Below are 23,815 nucleotides of genomic sequence, written 5' to 3'. Positions count from 1 at the left end.
TACAAGCAAATCGGTTGGATACAGTCCCTGTCCCACATAGGGTTCACAATCTCAATCCCCATTTTACAGACTGAAATAACTGAAGCACAGAGAAGTGAAATGACTTTCTCATGGTCACACAGCAGACATGTGGCAGAGCGAGATCAGAACCCATGACCTTCTGACTACCACTGCTGCTGGTACTACTACTACTACTACTATTTAAAGAGCATTCTGGATCCTAAAAAACGTTTTCACCCTGCCCCATGCAGAAGGGCTGGAGTGTGTTCGTGAATATCAATGGTCAGTAGCAAAGGGAGGTGCAGGAGAGCAGACCTCAAGGCCAGGAAAGACAAAATGGAGGGAAGAACCATATTCGGAGAGCTGCCCTGTATCTGGTATACCTGCTGTTCAAATGTTGAAGACTCTGAAGACTCTTATCCCCATCCCCTGGCCCTCCCATCCAGGCTGGGACCCAGGATTCAGTTTTGGCTTCTTTTAAAAAAGATTTCTGAGAAAAAGAAACACTGAGAAATAGTCTCTTCATTAAAACAGAATAGAAGCACTTCAGGAAAAAAAGACACCATTCCATTTTACAGATTTCCAATGCACATTAAAACATTTTATTTAAAAACAATGCATTCAATATTGTGTTTTGGCACATGATTCAATGTTGCAGGCACATTCACACTGAACAATAACATTTTTGAGAGATTCGAAATGAATCATTGTTTTTCTTCACAAACTACAGTCACGATAAATATGCAGTTACCTCTACAAAAGAAATCTATTCATTGTTCACCAAAATGATTCAATATTTACATGTAGGTTATGTTGCCCAGGCCAAGGTACCACCTCGGGCCTTTGATCTACTTTTCCCGCATTGCTCCTTAAAAAAATCACTTCCGTTGTGCTCTCAGTACCCTTTCCAGGTACAGTTTGGCACGCCATTCACCTGAGATGAGATTCTGATCCTTAATGTACATTTACTGTTTAAAAATTAAAGCACACAGTTACAAAGAAATGCATTTTAGAAAAAAAAAATGTATTGCCAGTGTAGAATTTTATTTTCAGTTACACCAAACATTGAGATGAATGGTTATAAGGATAAAGAAGCATTCCTTAGTCATGTCTTTTGCAGCCTCCATTCCCTAATTTTCAAACATTTGCCTTTTGATTCATCAGTATTCTAAACTTTTAAAAAGGAATACAGAAGAACTATAGTTACTTGGTTCTTAATGTCTCATAAGAATAGCATTCTTCAAAAGAATACCCAAGATGATAAGGTAAAACACAGATTGAGTATGAAAAGGTTAACACCTAAAAGTTCTATTGTTTTTTGTCTTATTATGGATTGTCTTAAATTTGTCTTAACTTATGGATTGTCATATCAAAGGAATGAATAGTTGCACATTTGAACTCAGAATTTCACTTTTACACGTTTGAAATAAGGCCTGTCAGATTAGAGGAGACACATGCTTCTATTTGGCAATAGAAAAAAAATGGACACAACATACTGTCTCATTTCAATGTTCCTTCTGAGCTTGGATAGCATTATAACCAGATGCAAAAAGAAATCGGTACCACATTCTTAGGGGCAACATGGAGTAATATCCATTGAGCAAACCAATAATGTGGCTTTCTTCTCTACAACTATTTTGCCCTTTTGAAGTTTTCGGCATAGGAACTGAAGAAGTACAGTGAACCTCACAGGAGACGTCAAGGACACTGACAAACACCAATGTCACCAAAGCTTAGATATTCTGGGATTCAATAAGCTCAGGCCAATTCTCCCATCCATTAAGTGGTTTCTTGCTGCTATTAGAATACCCAGAGTTCTTTACCCCATATCCTAAAGGCATTGTAATATATTATTTGGGACTCAGTGATTGGATCATAAAACCCCATCTGTTAAACAGGATACATAGCTTCCCTTGCCTTTAAACCTCAGTTCTTGGCAGATAAATAAGAACTAGCCTGTTTTTCCATATAAACTATGGCATAGAGTTAGGTTCTAGTAGATGGCAGAGAGTGTTTCCTGTGGTAAGTGTCTTGCATCTGGAGACTGGCTCTGTTCTGCATTTGGTTATTACAAAGGTGTGCCTGGGCTTCACAGTCTTGGACCAGTCTCTTCTATGGTTAGGGCAAAGAGGGGAGAGTGAAGGCTTATTTAGCATTTGTACCACACACAATTTGCTGACAGTACTAAAAGGACAGTAAATCATGTCCTAGGCTCATTTTCAAAAAAGTATGACATTCATTTGAGAGGAACAAAACTCATTTTTGGTGACTGGTAGGAAGATTGGCTCTCAGAGGATTGTTGTAATTATTTTTCCTAGATTGCGAACAAAGACAGAACCTTGTCTTTTAAATAAAACAAGGTGATGTGTTTTGGAAAAGTCCAATTTAAATTCAAAGCTAGCTATTACAATCTAAAAAACGTATTTACAGAAAACCAATATACTCTCATAAACAGTAAAAACAGATTTTGGATGGTGAAATGGGGTGTTTGGAATTCTGCCTCAATGAGAATGAGCTTCCTAGGGGTCAAATTTGACTCCATGAGACACCTGACCACATCCCTCTGAAGCCACCAAAGGCAGAATGTGTCCTTTAATATATACAGAATGAGAAGCCCACAGTCACTTATGTGACTCAGTAAACAAGATGGTTTTCCAGGATCACCCTTCATGAGTGTTAATTGGTCAGTTTTAAGCTGCCTAAAAATGACTCTCACTTGAGACCTTTTAATTTGAAAACTTGTCATCAGTTTATGTCCCAAATTCCTTTCAATTGGGATGGCCAGAGTAACTGATCTCCAATCCCTAGGTAGGGAATTGAGGCTCAGATTTCCAATACTACTTCCCTCAGGTCATATCTGCACTATCATAGGAGTGTAGAATAAGTCAGAATGGAGAGACCTGTAGGTCTGGATTCAAATAGAGCAGTGGGTCATAAGGAGAAGTCTACTGCTTGTTTTATCTAAAGGTGAAGGAGTGAATGGCATCACTCTACATGGTCTATCTCAATGCCCACCTCTCCTACCCAGAAAATCTTTTATATTTCTTCCCCTGAAGGAGTTCCTCTGAAGGTCAGTTGTAGCCAGCTGAGTAGAATCAGGTGCGGGGGTCTGAGTTTATTGTAGGGTGTCCCTACAGAGGTGAAAAAAAGCCCAACAGAAAGATTTTTTTGTTGTTTATAGTTGGAGATAGTGCTGCTCTGACAGAAATAGCCCAGAGAACATGCAAGTTCTTTTTTTATTTTCTAGGTTTCCCCCTTGCTCTGGGGGAAAACAATTCAGAGAAGAGTGTAGAAAAGTTAGAAAATCACTGCAGGTGAAGCAAGAACCACCTGAAAATGGTTCTTTGTGGCTTTTCATTTCTGCAGCAGTACCAGATTTGGGCTGCAAATTGGCAGTAAAACTGGTGATTCCAGAAGGAAGGTCAGGCTTGTGGATTAAAACCAAGTGACTGGAAATCTCCCAAGAGAGTTGACCAGTACACTTCAGCATTCCTCAGAGTTTAGTCTTGATGAGATACATCTGAGGAATTTTTGGAGTCCCAGTCCCATACAACACAAGCTCCAATTCCTTGGATAAGTTTTCATTAATGGAGAAGAGCAATTTTTCAGGCATTTAAATAGGAAAGCCCTGAAGCCCCTTTATTTTTCTAAGGAATGAAAAATCAGAGGGGAGGGACTTCAGAGAGGAATGACTGCAACCCAGTTCCTCTCTAAAATGTGTCTTGTTGCTTCTGAGAGACTTGAAAAAGAAGAGTATCCATGCACTATAAAGCAGTTAGACCCTTCATTGAACCCGCAACTCAGGGAAAAAAGAGCATAATAAAGCCTTGAATCAACCAACAGAACTATCTCCCTAAATGTGGCAAATGTATCTCCGTAAGCACAATTTTCTCTGAATTATGTGGATATTTCTCACTAGAAAAGGTAACTTCCTGAAATATCCAGAGAATTCAGCCAAATTTAGTATGAGGAAGAGGACCCAGAAAGGAATGCACTTTGAAATGAGGTTTATGAATGGTGTCAATACTAGAGGCTTTCACAATGGAGCCACCATGAACAATAAGAACACATGATTTAAAAGTGATTGTCTTTTTGTATTAACTTCCTGAATCCTCCTCTCAGAGAGTAAAGAGTTTTGTCTGAAGAGCTTTCTACTTCAGAACCATAAGGCATAGAGGCAAAAGAGGTGCTAGGTCTCCCAGACCTCATTTCAAATTCTGACAGATCTGCAAATTAAGTCTGGACCATAAACTCCTCTGTGCCTTGGTTTCCCCATTTATAAAATGTTTCCTCATATCTACCACCCATAGATAACTTGAAATTTCATTAAATATTGTAAATAGTGTTTGGAGGTTGTAGTTCTTACAAGGCAATGGATGGAATATGCTAGAGAATACAAAATAGCACAGATTTTCCAGAAAAGCATCTTTTCTCTTGACATGTTGGTAAAAAAAAATTAAGTTATGTCTACACCTGTACATTTTCCGGATAATTCATATGCAAATGCACTTTTTCTTAAATTATCTTAATTTTTCAAATGTTGAGGGTTTTTGGCTTTGTTTTTTGTTGCTTTTTTTGTCTGTAATATTAGATATGTGTCTAAAACCTCAATTTTATAATTTTATGGGTAGTTTGAATGTAGATGCCTGCCAACTGACTTGTCTACAGATCACTGATTGACTCTAATTCTTAAGCAGGAGCCGATTAAGGAATTTGACACTCTTAGGGCCAGCGACCCCTTAGCTATCTGTCTTCTCTCATTGTACAATTCTCAGTAGGCTCAGAGCATGTACTTCCAGTTTTGCTTCCAGACACCTCATTTGAGAGCATGTGAGAGGTGAGGGAGTATCGAAATGAATGGGGCAAGGGAGCAGGAAAAAAAGTTTGAAGAGCAGAAAGGTGAGCCAGATTTTTGGGAATTAATGCACAGAAAAGTGTGAGCCTAAGTGGCTGATGCAGAAATCAGCCACTGTCCATAACCCTTGATTTGTGATGTAATCTCTGCTTCAAGAATTTTATTTTGTGATGAATTCATCATGATTTGACTCCATTGCAAAAATCTATCACCTGGGGATAGGTGTTTTTGGTGGGGAACAACACTTACTTTAACATAAATAGCTTTAATAAGAAGAAATCAAAACAAAATAAAATACAATATGACAATTTTTGTAGTGTTCCATGCCTAAAAGTCTCTGTTTAAGATCAATAAGTGATAAAATTGAAGAACATTCATTCATGGTCATGCTTATTTGTTACAATACTTAATTGAATATATTATGCAAAAATAAGTGTGTTATGAATTATAACCTGTAGGGATGGTGTTGACACAAATTATTTCTTGCTCAAGAGAGGCACTGGTTGAAAATTCATGCATGAACTTCAGAGTATAGCTAAGCTTAAAATGTTCAGTCTTCAAGTATGTGTATTTATTTTTAAAAGAATTATCCTATATGAGAATGAATAGATAATAGGAAAGAGGCTGGCTTTCACCTATGAACTATTAGTAACTGGCCTATTTATTATCCCCTGGTCTTAATTCAATTGACTCATTTCACATAAAATTGAATGTAGTTGAGTACCTATAAAACTGTGGGTCGGGATCATTATCGTGAGTCTCCTAAAAATATTTTATTTCTTCTCGGTGATAAATTCTGAAGGGGTTAACTCTCCATAGCAAGCAGAGATAAACACAACAATCCCACAAGTACAGGACATAGTACAGGACATTCTCTTGGAAATCTATCAAAATACAAATGGAACGGACTTCATAGTGAAGACTTTGGCTTCACAGTCACTCTGCTGTTGCAATTTTTCCCCATTCTTTACATTTTGGGTTTCAAATGCCCCCGGGACGGCAGGCAAGACTCTCCCTGCTGCTCCCTCCCCTCCTCTCCTCCCCATCCCACTTTGTCCACCTTCTTTTAGTGGCTAAGGGTTTATTCGCTATACTCCCATCTCCCAGTGCCTCAGGTCTGGGCAGCATCTTTGTGTCAGCCAAGAGGGTACCCAGGGACTGCCTGTCTCAAAGGCAATTGAAATGCTATTCCACCTTGCAGCTGCTATAAAGTGATCTGTGCCTGAGACGATTTGCTTCTTCCTTCCTGCCTGGGTGCAGCCCCTATCAGAAATCAGACTGATACACCTAAGAGTAGCTGAACTTCCTGGACTTGGTTCAAATACTATTCTTTTAGATTTTTGAGCATTCAACTTTGCTATAGAAGGAGAGGAAGATGAGGAGAGTAAGGAAGACAAAAAGGGTGAGGAGACAAGTTACTTTTAATCACCAATGATAGTTTTTTGGGTTTTTTTTAAGGGGATTCTTTAGACTGTATCCCCAAACTGGTCCAGATGTTCGAGCTGGATGGTTAGGTGGGAGGATCTCACTCAACATCTGTGATCCAATGAGGGGGGAGTTCTAATGTCTGGGCTGCTTTATATAGGAGAAAAGTCGGATTTAAATCCGTTTTCAATTAAATAGAGCAATAGCATGTGAGAGATGATGAAAACCTTTCCTCTGTTTCTGCTGGCATTAGGACAAAATTACAGTAGGAAGGATTTGGGTTAGACTTCCTAGTCAGAAGCATTGTGAGTCCTGGAAATAAGTAATCGAGGAAGGTTGGGGAATCTTCTCCGATTTTTTTTAAGAAAAGTGAGACACCTATCATTTGCAGATGCTTTGAGGGCAATCCTACCTGCAGGAAAGGAAATGTACTTGATGATCTCATGTGGTCCCTCTGGCCTTACAATTCTCTAATCCCCAGGCCATTCTATCAGCATCTCCAGCTACAAATATGAATTTGAAAAGTAAAATCAGGTTAGGAGAATAGAGATCCTCTTCAAATAGTTTAGCCTCAGGTGAGGCAGAGAGGAACGACTGAGACGAGATTTTCAATTTCTATCTGAACATGTCCTTTTTTAAAAGGGGGCATCCATTTAAAATCAGATTTAAATACCCTTTCATGGTGCAGTCATAAATTGAATTTGGTGCTGTTTCTAATCCCATTTATCATTCTTAAAGGCATGGTTTACAGTTTCTGGGTGATTCAATTTTGCAGGAAATACATCTGAGAAGCTCCTTCGGTCTGAGCTTCCAAAGAGGTAAACAGAAGTTTATCTCTCATTAGGCAAAGCATCAGTTTGAGTGTTCTTTGGGCAGTGGCACCCAAAATGTACAAAACAATTGGAAGAAACCCTCTCTACTCTCCATGTGCATGCAAGAGATTTGGAGTTGCTCATCCTGAAACTTTCATTCATGTCTCTTCTTTCTGCATCCAGGCAGTTTAATCCAGCTCTCCCCATGTCAAAAAGATAAGGATAATAATTTTCTCCAGCTCATTGACCTGACTTAAGACAGAATTATGCCTGGGAGATTTTCAAGTGTTAATTTCTGGAGTCTATCCTAATCAGCACTGATTTCTTGTGACATTCGGAAAAAGCTCCCTGCCCCTAAAAGCAAATATACGGCAGTGTTGGGGGTTGGCATCAGCAGAGGGAATTTCATTGTTGTACTCTGCTTATTTTTAGACATAGTTCTACATGCTGATGAGAAGTAGCAAATTGATTACCCAACTCCAGCAATTATTTTTTAATGATATTTGTAACATTGCAAGTCATCTAGATGTGATTTCTGGAAAATAGCAAGCTGTCTTACCCACACATATTCTAAATGTACTTGATTGGCATTCCGAAAGAAAAAAAGAAAGATCGTATTAAAATTTAACCTCCACTTGGCCAGCCTATTGGCTTGACTGGCAGTACAAAGTGCTGTGCAGTTAGAAACCAGGGATCAGAAGTGGTAGAGATTTATGGTTTTTAGACTTATGAAAAAGGCATTTCCTGAGGCTAGGTCTAACATCCAGGTATTCAAACCAAAACCCTACTTTGGCCTGAATGTGCAGACCTGACCTGCAGGGTAAGGAGAGAGAATCCAGAGCCTTCACGTCCTAGGCAAACAAACAGTCATGGAACAGGAGAATGGAGACGCCATCACTGGATGCAGGGGAAACCAAACTAGTCTAGGCATTGAATCTGCTTCAGCCCTCTGGGACCCACCAGATCACCTCATAGATCTCTCCCCACTCGCTGTCATTTCTGAAGCTTTGGCACAGACTCTCTGTGGCCCGGCAAACACATGGGGGAGTTGTCCGCTGAGAGGGCCTACTTCCAGAGGACATTTTCTCTGCCAAGTGGCTCTGAAAGAAGGGATAGCTGAAGACCCTTATAGCTCCCTCCAAATGGCCCAAATTCCTAAAGCTACTGCCAAGGCTTCCAAAATGCTTGGGTTGATTGACATGATGGAGAGAAGTGCTCCTTCCCAGGATCCTCTTCCCCATGGATATGAAAATACTATAACATCCAATCTTGATGCTTCTTGATCTAGCCATTGGAAATGGCTCTGGATGGGAACATGCAAGTTTCCCTATACCGTGAATGCATCGACCCACTTCTGTACAACCAATTAAATCAGATGCCCAACATAATGTAAAACTCATCCCAGAAAATAAAACAAAACGAAACAAAAAGCAGGAATGGAATATATGAACTTTTCTTTTCATTTCCATTTCAAAAAGTTTGAGTATGACAGTAAACTGAAATTCTATTGTACTCCCCCAATTTACACTAGGTAATATGATTAATAGGACTCTCACTAAAAGCAACCGACACTGTCGTTTGAGCAAAACATTTTAAACTAGCAGTTCCGGTTCTCATCAGTGTGGAATGCTAAAATGGGAAGCATTTAATATAGTATGAAAATTGATGTGAAAATATTTTAAAACATATTTTCTAGAAGGAGTATATCTATAAATGCAAACTTTCATTACTCACAAAGTTTCTTGCTGCTCAAAACGTCTAGCTCTTGTTGGCTAAACATTTCTGCATTGCTAAATATGCTGAAAACCCTTGAAAAGCAGTGGGAAGGGTGATAAAAGAGCATCTTTATACTGTGGAAAATACTTTAGTAAACATTTTAGGGATATATTTTTGAAGGATATTCAATTTGGTTTTGGGCACTTTTAACAATCATTTGGCACTTCAAGTTTGAAGTTCTTAGGCACAATGTGACAAAGTCAGTTTAATAAGTCCTTCCCCGTGCATTTTGTAGAGCAGCTGAAACTCTGCAGGCAGCTGATGGGACTCCTGCCACTTGGTTGTAAATTTTGTTCCTTTTTTGTCATAGTAATGGTACGGCAGGTCTTCCCTTGTGTTGGGATCAAATCCAAATGGCCAAAATCCATACAAGTGGATCTCTTCGCATATTGCAGAAGCAAGGGTGTACATTAGAATACCTGTGCTCAGACGTTTAGGTGACAAATGCTTGTTTTTCCAGTACCTGTGGAATAATAAGCACATGCTGATTCAGAGGCCAACACTTCACATGACTATCTGACAGGGAAACAGGATTTAGTTAGGTAAAGTTGGCTATTTATTCAGGTAAGGGCCACGGTTTGTCAAGGACAGGATGTGTTCTGAAACTCTTGTTGGATCCCCAGTGCCCTGGTCTTTCATTCATGGGTGATGTTTGGCTTGGTAGGTACAGTTTAATCAGTGGGGGAAAATTAGGGGACACTGTGAAACACAGTCAGCGTATCATAAATAAGTATACACAAGTGCATAGTAATCTTAGGGGGATTTTGGCCTGCTTTAAGCTACAGACAGTCAAGACTTGGGGGGTTCAAAAGACCTCCTCAGAGCAGCCCTCATTTTCTCTCCCTCCCAACACCTTTCTCAAGCCTGGAAATGATGATAATGTTAATGATAATGGTATTTGTTAAGCACTTATTATGTGCCATGCACTGACCTAAACCTTGGGGTAGATGCAAAATAATGGGGTTGGACACAGTCCCTATCCCTCACAGGGCTCACAGTCTAAGTGGGAGGTGGAACAGGTATTGAATCCCTATTTTATAAAGAAAGAAACTGTGGCACAGAAAAGTTAAATGACTTGCCCAAGGTCACACAGCAGGTCAGTGTCAGAGCCAGGATTAGAATCCAGGTCCTCCATCTCCCAGACCCGTGCTCTTTCCACTAGGCCACACTGCTTCTCAAATGCATAGACATCCAGAATTCAGATGGTTGTCGCTTCCAACCTCTTTCACGGCCTCTCTAATCTCTTAAAAATCTGCTAGAAAATGGAAGTGGGGAGAGGAGTGATGGTGGCTGTGTTGAGAGGGCAAAGATGGAGATTAATACTGTAAACTCCACATGGGCAGGGATTGCATCCACCGACTTTGATGTATTGTACCCTCCCAAGTGTTTAACACAGTGCTCTGCACACAGTAAATACTCAATAAATGCCACTGATGGATCGTTCAATAGATCTTCTCCCCCACCCTCCTGATTCGGAGCTGACAATAATTCTTGAGCTATTTCAGCTGTTCTCCACAGGACAGCAAATGGGTTAGTAAGAAAAGCCTTTAGGAATCTCAGACATTTGAAGGAGAAAATTTTGTATTTTTATTCATGACTGTGTTACAGAATTCTTTCTGAAAAACAGCCCAAATTTAAATTAGACCAAATTCCTTCTCAATCTTTGCTAGACCATCTTACTTGATTCTCTTCCAATGGCGGATACCTTTAAAGACAGGAAGAAGACTTGGGGCAGTGAAGAGTGTATCTAAAGGCGTGTTTTCTTAAACCACTGCTGTACTGAATACCATAAAGCTGCGTTTTACTTTTCAAATATTTTCCCCAAATACTTGGGATATTGCTCTGCACATAGTAGGCACTCGTTGATGTTGATGATGATGAAAGATGAAAATCAAAATTTCAACCACAATCTCAAAGCCTTCATTGTTCAGCTCAACAGTCCTCTGATTTGAAGGCTGCCAGGGGAATAGAGGTGAGAACTGATCTCTCTCCTGGTCTAATGAAACCCCAAATTCCTCAACTTTGTTATATTTGACATTTCCCCTTGCTTGTTTTATTCAGCCGACCCTGACACAGGAGGAAACTGTTCTCTGGTTCTGACAGGAGATCTTAGATTGGATTTACCCAAGTTCAGCTATGTGGGAAACTGAATGAATTATCTGGATAATTCAGGGGAAGCAATTCTTTGTTTTTGCAATTATCTATTTGGTCTCTTTCCATTGATTAGATTTCACTGATTCAAGAATTACCCAAAGATCTCATCCCAAGTGCTTAGTACAGTGCTCTGCACATAGTAAGCGCTCAATAAATACTATTGAATGAATGAATGGATTCACTTTTCCCAGGCCCTTTGTATAGGCAGAGGAGCGTAAACTCTTTGAGGTCTAGATAGCCATCGTTGCATGGCTGGGAGCAGTGAAGAGTCAGAAAGAATTCACTGCCTAATGTTATCAGTGCTATGAATGTATATAGATTAGTGCTGGATATATTGAAATGAACGCCCAAACTTGGCCGAGAGTGCATTTTAATATGTTGAGCTCTTCTCTTCGAGCTTTGCAAGGTATGACACGCTCCTTTGTAGGACCCAAGGAGGGAGAAACATGGCCTGAAGCCAAGGCTTCCAACAGCACAGTTCCAAAGAGCAGTCTTTTATGTACACAAAAAAAGTCCTGAGCAAAGGTTTCAGGGACACTATCTAGCACACCCCAAGGAAGGCCTGGGGTAGGTACTGATGGGCTCCTCCCTCCTCCCAACCTGGCCTCACCCCTAAATGACATTCTCCAGCTTCAGATGGGCTCACATGCAGGACTCTATCCCTGGACAGGTGGAAGCAGGGGAAAAATAAAATAGCACTGCTATGACATAATCTCAGAATCCCCCAACTATGGCCTCTCTGCTCCAGGTTCATGGGCAAATTGTACTCTTACCTCAAGGACAGTTTGTATTTCCCATTGTGGGAAAATAGTGACCCAGATAGGGAAGAGAGCCAGCATGTTTTCCACATGCATTTACAGCCATCCAACTATACAGAGGTTGTTTAGCCAGTGTCTGCATTTATTCAAGCCACTGGTTCAACCTTCTGTTCATCACGTGGACCTCCCTCTGCTCATTAGCATCCCCACCAGAGGAAGGGCAGAGAAAAAGAGTGGAGGTGAGGCTCAAACTGCCCATGTTATTATTTGTCAAAAGCTGTGATGAAAGGTTTGGTAGGAGAGGATGGTGAAACTACTGATCAAAGTGGAAGTTTTGGTTATCAGTGGCTTCCAATAACCCCAGTGACGCCTGTCTCCCCTTACAACAGATTGTCAAATATTAGCTGTTAAACTATTGCATAAACCCTTTAAAAACATGGACTAATTTTGAACAAAGTATCCAACTATTATTTTGACAACTGGGTTTGGAGGAGTGAAATGCAGCAAGATATACACACCTGTTGACGTGTTGCATTATATTTCCAGGCCAAGCCAACTGGACCTTTAACTGCCCTCTGTGCTCAACAAAAAAGTCAACTAAGGTCCTGGTTACAGTTGTTGAAGTGTGGAAGAAAAAAGCAGGGATCCAGAGAATGGCCCCATCGAGCTTTTTTAAACTGAGGAAAAAGTTGTTACGGTCCTGAATGGTCAAAAGATTGTTGTAATACTTTTCCAGGATGCTGGGGTTGAAGGTGGTAAGGTTGGTTTTCTTTCCAACATCCTTTTGGAAAGCCTCGGTGGGAGCAAAATTGCAACGAAAAACAAAATCGGATTTATCTATTTCTTGTCCACACTGACTCCCTGTAAGGATCCCACTATTTCCAACCACGGCACAGATATTATAATGCTTATTCATAATAGGTGATACATCTGGAAGCAGCGATCGGAAGTTATTGCTAATAGAGAAAACATATTTATGGCTGGAATAATCATAGTGCATCAGTTGTCCAATCCGAACACTATTCTTGGTCAAAGAAAAATTTTTTATTACATCGACATGCTGAAGAATTTCTTGCCTAAAATAAAAGAAAATTCATTAAATGCATCCCGTTCACAGATATTGATTTTTCCATCTGATTTTTGTAAGCTTCTATTTCATTCAGAAAATAATATAAGCAAAGATGTATCAATAAAGTAATACACATTTATAACAGTTCTGGTTTTAGGAATATTACCAGATTTTTAGAATAGCCCCTAGATAGAGTCTTTGGGTCAAATGTAGGGGATCTCTCTCCTGGCATGAACAACATCACGTTGCAATTGCCTAATTGTGGATGCCATTCACCAGTTACTTATTTGGAAGGGGTAAATGGATGTTGCCAATATGATGGTTTCCAAAATCCAGTCTGTGCCCCAAAATGATTGCAAGAACAACACAGATCCCCATCATCAGGAGACTGCAAAGAAAAGTCTTGGTGGCTTTAGTCAATTTCAGTAGGCAGTTGGTAGTTTGTAATTCTGATTTGTTTGCTTACATTTGGATTGCAGTACATGAGTAATATTTAAATATCCATTGTACAAAAATGTTGCCAAATAGATATGAGTGGCTTAGAATTATTAAAATATTAAAATGGTAATAGCCATAGTGTAGTTGAATATTTAATAGGAAGGAGCCTGATAGCCTCATTAAAAGGCCCCGAGTAATGAAACAGAATATTTAACTAACTTCCCGTAGGCAAACAAAGCTTATTTGAAGAAGTCTAGAGGTCTCAAAAATGTACCCTTCTCTAAAGAGGAAAATATGTAAGTATCTATGTAAAGCAAGAGTGAGTTTTGAACTACTATTTATCTACTTGGTGAACTTGGGGCAAATTCTTGCTCCAAATGTTCAATAGATCAATAGCAAAATGGTACTCAGGGTACCAAATATTCAACAGTGTCAATTACCTTAAATCCCTACCCTCTTTAGCTCAAACATTACATGAGGTGAAACTAAGTATTGGCTACTACCACCATTAATCATCAGATTTGATTTTGTTAAATGCTCCTGGACCCACCACATTATTCACAAGATAGAAAAACCAAAGCTGGCGAAAGGAAAGGTATGCTGTGATTTTTAATATCTTTTATATTTCTCATCATGGATTTTCTGGAAAGAAATTTGAAGGAGTAAATGTTGTTACACATGAATACCTAATTCACTGTGCCAGAGTCGAAAGTATGCAATCTACTTGAATTAAAATCCGATTTAGGATGTGAATCAAAATCAAACCAATCAAAAATTAGCTCTAGCTGTAAAAATCGAGTTTTCTCAGATATCTCCATAATGAATGATAGTTGATTAAATAACAGCAAAGTGTTTCTTGATCAGTCTTCCACTCCAGACTGTAAGCTCACTGTGGGCAGGGAATGTGTCATATTATTGGGTTGTACTCTCCCAAGCACTTAGTACAATGCCCTGGAAGCAATAAGTGCTCAATAAATACAAATGATTGCCTAACTTAGAAATATTTTTGATTGTATTATACTATAAAACAATTTCAGCCTCTCAATTACTCAATGGTCTCAATTATTTGTATTTCAGGGGAAGGTGTGGGTTTTTTGTTTGTTTTGTTGAAGAGGTCTCGAAACTTTAAATCATATTAGACTTGGGGGAACTGAATGATCCAGAGCATATAGCCTCTGATGAAATTATTCTAGTTGGGGTTAATTTCCAACTTTAAAACATATATATATATCTACATAAATAAATATACATATCAATTTGAGATATAATCATCTCACTGGTGTGCATGCTTAACTTTCTATTAGTAAAAAGAATCAAATTTGCTGCACTGTTTTCAATGAGGTAGTGAATCTGTTTATAAGTTTATAAAAAGTGCTATGGCTCCACAGATGCTAAACAACAAGGAACTCTTTCCTAAACAACACTTTAAAATAGATGTACATGCCTCTAATGAGCACACTAGATGGCTCACATTCCACTTAGCACTTCAATAATTCTACTAGCAAAGAGAAGGAATGTGTCTCAGATGGCTAAGCACAGGGCAGAAAGGCTGAAGACCTAGGTTTTGTTAATGGGTTGTCTACAGAGGACAAAGTGAGTTGTAGATTTGATAATTATTTTGTCACTTTGCTGTTGATAGCTAAAATTATCATTTAAATAATAAATGATTTGGTCAAGTCTGCTCAGGGCAAAATTTCTTTCTCGTTAAAAACAAAAATAAAACCAAAAAACTTACAGAATCTACATGCTTCTTGAATATACCCCCTTGTAACTTCTCAGAGCTTGTTGCTGCAATTTAGCAAGGCAAATCTGAAATAAATTTTTCGGGTTTTTTGTTGTTGTTGTTGTTGTTATTGTTGGCAAGGGGTGAGAAAGATTCCCTGGACCTAACTCCTGACTGACCTGGGTTTTGTCTGATTGACAGCAGTTGTTTAGGAATGCTGATTCTTCTGTTCTTATCCATTAAGGATTTCTAAGGATTTTCCATTTTCCATTCTTAGCTTCTACAAAAGTCCCAATTTGGGAAAGCACCCTGACTTTCTTCACTGGACAAAAGAATAGAAGCATCAGTAGTAGATGGAGCATCTACTAAACTGAACACTCCCTGAGGGCAGGGATCATGTCTACTTACTCTATTGTTCTCTCCCAAACATTTAGTAGAGTGCTCTGCACACAGTAAGTGCTCAGTAAAAATCATTGATGGATTAGAAATTGAATTGATTTCTTCTAATCTTAGTGATTAGTCTCACCCTTTCACCTGAATTACAGCACCCCAGGGATGGGACTGAATACAATTCAGGGTTGGCTCTTGAGTCCCTAGGGCAACACCAGTGTAAAGGGTCAGGAAAGTGTGTGGAAAAGCCCATGATGCCATCTGTAAGACTGGTGGATCTGTTGAAGTCAGAGTTCTTGGTGTATGCTCTGAGTTAGAATTCAGTTATGTAGCTGTAAAGTCTGAACAGAGTTGGCTCTCCTAATATTAGCTTCCTGCAAAAGGCTAGTTGTTTACCCGGTGATGACTTAGGTCAAAAATGGATTTTTCCACTTGAAAACTCCTTTCAAAAATTCATCTGCCCCATGCAGACTGGGCCTTTGAATGATTTGGTTTGGCTGTCTACTTTGATCGAATGAAGTGGAAAATTGCCCAATCTACTTCACTTTGAGCTATGAAGATACATGTCAGGTGTTCACTAGTATATTATCCAGATAGTTGAGGTTAAAAAAAGTCTATTCACTTGAATTATCTGGATATTTCAGACCCAATAAAAACCTTCATATAAATGGTAAGATAACTGAGGCCAAAATAGATCCTTTGACTCCAAATTACCATTATAACATGCTAGTGCTTGCTTGGGGCAGGGCCATTTCTGAAAGGAAAATTTCTAGAGGAACTAGCCCTTTTAAGATTGAATTCACAAAGGAAAAATCTAATAAATACTCCAAATTAGTATTAAAATAAGACTAATGTTTTTGGACTATCATCCATTAATCTGACTCAGAGCTCCAAGGCAGCCCATTGGTCTGAAAAACTAAAAAAACACTTTGACCTTTTACCCATCTCAGTCCTGTCACGTAAAGGATTCAGAACTGTCTTGAAGGTCCAGGAAGCCTAGCCCCAAGAACAGGAAAGTCTGGAACCATGGGGTAAGAGCTGCCAATTTCCCAACGCTTAGTACAGTGCCTGGCACATAGAAAGGTAGGAACTTAACAAATACCATTATTATTATTATTATTCAGACCTTGAGCCAATGTAAGGCATGAAAAAAAAACCAAAAAAAAATCTGCTCAACCTCAACTGAATGCTTTTCCGTCCTCCCAAGTTGATTTGCAACTACAACTATGAATAGCAAATCAGTCTTTCAATAGCTGGCTAGTGCCCAAACACCCAGTACTGCGTTCTGAACATCATTGTCTTTGAATATATGCTATAGAACAAATGAATTTCATTAGAGTAAAAAAGATGAACTTTTCTTCAAGTTTTCTGTAACCAAGTAGAAGAGCAGGAAGGTTAATAAGTCCGACATGGTTCTTAATGTCAGAAGGGTGATTTTCAGCCCATCAGAGAAGTTTTGATAGCTAGTTTCTTTCTGGTGAAATTCAGCCAGAAGGGCTGGAAAACATTAGGCTGAGTGGGTGGAAACAGTCATTTGGCAATCTGTTGCCCAAAGAAGCTGGCAGTCCCCAAAACCCTCCCTTCCCCTGCTGCCAGCCTTTTTGGTCTCTGAGGATTGGTGCCTCTGGGATTCCAGGCTGGTGATATAGAGAGGCATAAGACTGGCAATAAAAGTTGCCAGTAAATGCTATCTACCAGATGGTAGAACCCACCCATTATGTCAGGTTTCTAAGGATGGCAGGGCTTGGTTTGAGCTTTGTTCTCTTGCTATAATTGCTGAGCATTAGACTTATCTTCCATAGAAACATGGCAAAATAGCATTTTCAATTAAAAAAAAACTGCCCCCCACAAACATGTTTGTCTTGATTGGTGTGCATATACTATGGCCCTAAGCAAATCTCCTTTATCTCTCTGTCCCTCCGTTTCTGTAGCTATGGAACAGGAGATAGCATGACTTTGAAACGCTTTGATTATTATATAGTACTTTGGCTACACTCATTTGAAGTAATTATATCCTGACAAATAAATTATGTTTTGGCCCATTATTGCTTTGTCAATCACTGGTGGTACCGTCCTTAGGAACTGGTATTAGTACTAGTTTAATTTTGCGGTTTTTAGTTATAATCACATTTAGAGGAAGCCAGAGCTTGATGCCAAATGTATGGGTCTGGATCTGGTGTGGGTCTGGTCTGCGTAAGTGCAACTCTCAGTGAGGGAGACAGACCACAATGTGGTGGTCTAGTGGAAGACACTGTTTTGTGTATCCTAGACAGTGTGGTCTACTAGTGTAGTCTGGTGGAAAGAGCATGGAACAAGGAGACAAGAAGTCAAATCCTTTTCCCAGCCATGTGACTGATCCGCTGTGTTACCTTGGACAACTCAATAATGTTGGTATTTGTTAAGTGCTCACTATGTGCAGAACACTGTTCTAAGCGCTGGAGTATACAGGGTAATCAGGTTGTCCCACGTGAGGCTCACAGTCTTAATCCCCATTTTACAGATGAGGGAACTGAGGCACGGAGAAGTTAAGTGACTTGCCCACAGTCACACAGCTGGCAAGTGGCAGAGCTGGCATTCGAACCCATGACCTCTGACTCCCAAGCCCAGGCTCTTTCCACTGAGCCATGCTGCTTCAGCGACTTAACCACTCTGGGCTTCACCTTCCCGATCTGTAAAATCACTGACTTGTCCCTACCTCACAGAGATGTCGGGAAAATTAAAAGAAGATTTTTGATCTACCAGTACTTTGGAAAATAAGGCATTTTCTTTCCCCTTAGCTTCTGTCACCAGAGAAGCAGCGTGGCTCAGTGGAAAGAACACGCACTTGGGAGTCCGAGGTCATGGGTTCGAATCCTGCCTCTGCCGCTTGTCAACTGTGTGACTGTGGGCAAGTCACTTAACTTCTCTGTGCTTCAGTTACCTCATCTGTAAAATGGGGATTACGACTGTGAGCCTCACGTGGGACAACCTGATTACCCTGAATACCCCAGTGCTTAGAACAGTGCTCTGCACATAGTAAGCGCTTAACAAATACCAGATTGCCACCTTGACTGAATGGGAAGATTTCTGGTTTTAGTACCCAACACCTTATGTCCCCAACCCATGGCTACACTTCGGGCCCAAAGGTAGGCCCAGAGTCTGGGCCAGCAGACAGTTGGGGCATGACCCTACTGGAAGGGTGGGCCCTCGGCCAACTCAGACAAGAGCCGTCAATCATATGGATTCCAGGACCAGTCAGGAGGTTTGTCCCTGAACTACTGATTGTCTCTAACAAGTGTATTTTGATAGCCAAATGAACTTAACAAAAATACTAGTTACTTGTCTGAAGACCCCGAGATCATTAAAAAGCAGGTGGAATCTGCATACGAAATTTTCCTATTTCTTTTCCAGTGGCCACTCTGTCCCCTTGACGTAGACCAACCGCAAAGTAACTTGTGTGGAATCCGGTGAGACAACAACATATTAATTTGGAAACTTCTCAGCAACATTTTCCAACGGAGAGTAAACTAATTTTAAACGTTACGTACGACCCGTTGATATCTGATGATGGAGGGTTCTTTTGGAGTGTCTATTTTAAATAGTCACATGTTAATAGTTTTAAAGGCACTTTTAATTCGAATTCAGGACCGGTCTGTTGGATCACAACCAGAAGACACAAGAAACGCACTCCTAAAGCAGGGGGGTGGGGAGAACGATTTGGGGATTCTCTGGGTCTCTGGAATTACTGTTCTCCCCCTCCTACCTTTGATGTAGAAACGCTGTCCTGTTAAAAGTCCATTTGGAAGGTTTGTCTTGGAGTTCCTGGGTCAGAGAATTTGTGATGGGCACAAACGAAGGGTCCAGAAACTTCAGGGCAAACTGCGGCCTGGAAATAAGCACGGACGTGAGCGTGAGTACCCGAACGAACGTGCCTCGCCTCCGTTTTTGGAGCGGAAACCATTAAAGTTTAGCGGAGCTGTTAGGCGTAATTTGCAAAACAAAAACCTATATCCCGCTGGCCCAGTCACGTCTCCCGTTTGGCTCGCGGCGGGTTCGGAATAACATCTGAGCGGAACAAATACGCTCTTTTCGATTATCGTCCTGGAAAAATCATAAAATGGCCGTCAGGCACAGGAGGGGATTGGAACGGGGGGCGGGGGGCGGGATGGCAAGTGGAGCGAGTGGAGGGAGCAAACACCTAGGGATGGAAATTCAAAGATTCAGCACTGAGGACAGCGGACGGCAAAAAAACTCCAGGCGGAGAAATCTGGGCCAGCTCGATACTCCTGGGGCTGGGTGAATTGCTTTGAGGGAAAAGGACAGTGGGGGGGGGGATGGCAGGGGCGTGTGTGTGTGTGTCTGTGTGTGTCTGTGTGTAGGGGAGTGAGGGTGTTGAAGTGTAGATGTTCCCTTTAACCCTCTCCTTCCCAAACCTTACTCCCCAGGCCTCAGCAGCTGCCTTCCAGACCTCTCTCGCCTCCGACAGCACAACCTGCCCATGTCATCACGGTCCTGGGCTTTCGGGCCTGAAAGCGGGGTGTCCAGTGTCCGATTGAGGAAGGCCAGGGTCAGGGCTGGGTCCCCCCCTCCCCATCCCCCCCAGGACCCGCACCTAGTGACCAGTGCCTGCCTCGGCAGGCTTGGGGTTTTGTTGCTTTAGGACTTGGATCCCTCCTCCCACCTCTTCTCCCTCTTCCTTCCCACCTATCGCCCACCCCTCACCCCGCAACCCACACACCGGGCCTGCTTGGGCTAGAGACCCATTTCCCAAACAGACCAAAAAGGCGAAGCCAAAGGGGCTTAGGGAGTCGCCTCCTCCGGGGTTGCGGGGAGGGTGGAGTGGAAAGGGGCGTCCAGCTGGGCTGCAGCTTGGAGTTCTCCTCCGGGGAGGGGGCGTCCAGCTGGGATGCAGCCTGGAGGGGAGGGGGCGGGGGATGCTCTCTCCTCTGCTCGCCTCGGGCCAGGTTTCCAGGGGAGAGGGGGCGGGGAGGGGGCTACTACTGGGAGGGGTCAGAGGAATAACCTGGGGCGGGGGAGACACCCCGGGCCACCTGGCACCCCATCATTTTGGGGGAGCAGGGCGCCTGCGCCATCGTCCTTTGTAGATTAGCTGGGAAGTGGCCTGGGCCGGCCCTGACCCTGACATCCTTTCTGATCTCAAACTCAGCCATCCCATCCCCTCCCATCCCCCCGCCCCCATCCCGCTATCTCTCTTTCCCTAATGGTTTTAAGGACCCGAGGTGGGGGCGATCCAAGGGACGCCTTTAGAGCCAAACGGTTAGAACCGCCCGGGATTTTTAGGATTGGGGAAGTCTCGGGTTTTGCAGCCACCGTAAAGGATTCGTGCAGCTCCGAGATGCAAAAATGCCTCCCTGCATTGGATGCATCCCCCACCTCCCCTCTGACGCCCCCAGCCCCTTCCCCCCGGCCTTCCTCCCTCACCCACAATAACAATAAAACGCATCGAGGAGAGAGAGACCCGGTTGGGGGTGGTGGGGAGGTTGGATTTAGAGAAATAAAGGCACTTACCTAAATCCCGTATGGAACATATACATCCTAGGCACCCCCGCGCTGGCGTACTTGGGAGTGGTGAAAATATTATCCTTTTTCAGGGAGACGTAACTGATGAGGGATAAAATCAGCAGGGCGACGCTGAGCATGACCAGCCCCAGCACACTCGCGACCCGGACCATTTTGCAATTTCTCATCCCTGGGTGGCCTCCAGTCAGTGGAACCCAAGAACCCGGTCCATGGAATTGCGTGCAGCTGGGCTGGCTGGAGGATGGGAGGGTGGGCAGGGGGTGGGAGAGGCTGGGATCCGTGGGCGAGGGGCGAGGGGCGAGGGGAAGGGAGGGAGATCGGGCGGTGGGTCCTGGGTGCTCGATGGGGAGGGAGGAGAGAGTCCGGACCCCCGGCCAGGGGATGAGCGGGGACAGTGCAGAATTCAAAAAAAATCGAAAATCAAAATAAAATTACAAAAAAATACCCCATAAAATGGAGGGTGGGAGCTGCGGTGTGGAAATGGCAGCTGGTTGCGTGACAACGTCTCTGCTCGGATGCCCCCTCGTTCTCCACCGCAACGAAGACCCAGCCGGGAGGCCGCCCCTCTCCGCCGCGCTGCAAGATAAATGTGATTGGAATAATGTTACACTTCGATCTCGGCCCTGGATTTAATTAATGAACTCTAATCTCCCAAATAACCTGGGGTGGGGGTGGGGGAGGGGAATTCGGCAATGCCTAGCTGACTCCTCTACCTCGTGGGGATGGGAGGTGGGGGGAGGGAGAGAGGAATATGCGGGTTGGGGTGTGTGTGTGTGTGTGTGTGCGTGCGTGTGTTTTTGTGTGTGTCTGTGTGCGGGGGGCGGGGCGGGGAGGGGGGGAGTGAGTGCGGGGAGACAAACACCCAAACTTAGTTTAATGGACCATTCGTAACTTTATAAATATATCCTGGAAGAGAGAGATAAATCACAGGATTTGCTGCCTTAGAGGATGAACACCAGCTGGGCACTTCTCTTACTGGTGATAACAGGATGGTAGATATGTACCTAGAGCTTCACTGCTCACCAGCACTCCCATCCCCACATCCCCACTTAACCTACACACCTACAACCCGACACACATCAAACATACCCACACATATCCTTCCTCCCCACTGCCCAGTCATGTTCCCCGCGAAAGGGCATCCCAGACTGCCATCCGCACCAAAAGTCCACAGAGAAAGATTCACCCAAGATACCCTCCTGCGTTCATATTCCATTCCTGTAGAAGTCCAAGAATGCCCCATCGATTGCCCAAACCCATGGCAGCTTCTGGTTCCCACCCACCTTACCCTCCTTCCATACCCTAAAATTACATGCAAATTTCTTACCTTTATACTCTCACGCTCTCTCTTCTCTATTCCTCAAACCTCTCCTTTTCTCTCCTCTCTCAGCCTTTAAGGCCAACCCCACCTTTATCCTACAAATAGCATTTTCACCGTCCAAAACCCAGACACATCCCTTGATATTCACTCCCTCTTACCTAGCACTTTCTTCTTCATATCTCGATATGAATATATAGAGATATTCATTCATATTCATATATGCATATCATGTATATATAGACACAGTATGTACATATATTAATCCCTATTCATGTATATCTTCAGCCATTCCATCACAATCCGTCTCACTCTGCACCCATCTGTTCTTTAGCCTCCTACCGTCGACATTAAATGCCCAACACAAAACTATCTAGTTGAAAGAACATTGCCATGCTCCCCGTGGGCAGGGGACATGACTACCAACTCCGTTAATTGTACTCTCCCAAGCGCTTCGTACGGTGCTCTGCACGCAGTAAGCACTCAATAAATTCAATCGATCTATCGACTGATTGACGTGCTAGCACTTTAGCGTAATGCCGTGCATAGAAAAGGCAGTTAGTACATTCCTGTTGATGACTGAATAAACTTTACCCGAAGTTTCAAGTGTTAGGGACTACAGTAATAGTGTGGAGATCAAAGTAATGGGCCCACATATGTATATCTAAAATCGTCCAGAGGCACAGATGACAGAATGTGATGGGTGGGTGCATCTACTGTACCCTGAGCTGAGAATATGCCCTTAAAGGTCATCTTCACATAAAGCCAGCCAAGAAAATCTGTGCTTCAGGTTAAGACTCTTGCTTAATGGACCTTGCTGAATGTATAGTATTCCAGATTGTTTCCAGAGGGTGATTTTTCATTCTTGATAGCCTCTAACATGTTGGCATAGAGAGGTGCACTAAGATCAACTAGTGCAAATAACCCCATTTTATTTACCACCTTAGGCCAAATTCTTTCACTAAGTGAGTCACTGAGGCAAGTCTTACATCAGAACCTACTATTTGCATGTGGCCCTTTAGTGTAGAGTTGTGCCGATTTTGAACAGGAACATTCTGGGTAAATTGATGAAATGAAAAGGAACAATAAATCGTGTGAGCTCACCAGGATTTATGTGTGCCTTTGGAGCGGTTCAGCCTGTATCGGATGTATATGAAGTGTTTATATGGGGTATTTTCCTTGTAGATGGTTGTGAGGTTTAGGAAATGCTATTTCAGCTTCCCACATAAAAATGTCTCTGGGTAATTATTTAAGCTGCATGTTATGACTCACTCAGACCGTGGATGTTTATAATGAGACTTTGCCCCTACTTACCGCTTTCATCGGAAAATTTCAAGGAGCTTTCAGCGTGATGACTCTCATTCTTCAGATGAAGAAACAGATGCACGAGAATGTGGAAGGTATCGGAACAAGTAAGCAAGAAATATGAGACTAGGTCCTCAGTGAATTCTGCTTGCCGTCTGTTGCTAACCCTAGTCTGAAACAGATCATAATGGATTGTACAATAACACCTATGAAGAGTAAACCTCATTACATTTCAGTGAAGGGTAATTGCTGGCAGCTACTAGAGTGGCTAG

At 42.2% G+C, this 23,815-nt stretch overlaps 1 protein-coding gene across 1 annotated transcript; it reads right to left on the bottom strand.

The window, feature by feature from the left end:
- Positions 1 to 575: 575 nt before the first annotated feature.
- ST8SIA3 (ST8 alpha-N-acetyl-neuraminide alpha-2,8-sialyltransferase 3) lies at positions 576 to 21,351 on the bottom strand. The gene is made up of 4 exons (XM_001510475.4): positions 20,909 to 21,351; positions 19,143 to 19,265; positions 12,299 to 12,856; positions 576 to 9,331 (listed from the first exon to the last, which is right to left on the bottom strand). Exons 1-4 carry the CDS (start codon positions 21,085 to 21,087, stop codon positions 9,049 to 9,051), a joined length of 1,143 nt encoding a protein of 380 aa, XP_001510525.1. The 5' UTR covers positions 21,088 to 21,351; the 3' UTR covers positions 576 to 9,048.
- Positions 21,352 to 23,815: the final 2,464 nt, after the last annotated feature.

This window comes from Ornithorhynchus anatinus, chromosome 3, assembly GCF_004115215.2.
Source record: "Ornithorhynchus anatinus isolate Pmale09 chromosome 3, mOrnAna1.pri.v4, whole genome shotgun sequence".
Taxonomy (NCBI): Eukaryota; Metazoa; Chordata; class Mammalia; order Monotremata; family Ornithorhynchidae; genus Ornithorhynchus; species Ornithorhynchus anatinus.
The sequence above is the reverse complement of the archived record's forward strand: the minus strand, read 5'-3'. Positions and strand labels throughout refer to the sequence as shown.

Coding starts and splice junctions, on each gene's coding strand:
- ST8SIA3 (XM_001510475.4), bottom strand. CDS start 21,087: ATGAGAAATTGCAAAATGGTCCGGGTCGCGAGTGTGCTGGGGCTGGTC. Junction 12,857..19,142: donor ACAGCGTTTCTACATCAAAG/GTAGGAGGGGGA, acceptor CTTTTATTTTAG/GCAAGAAATTCTTCAGCATG. Junction 9,332..12,298: donor ATAATGCAACACGTCAACAG/GTGTGTATATCT, acceptor ATTATTCCACAG/GTACTGGAAAAACAAGCATT.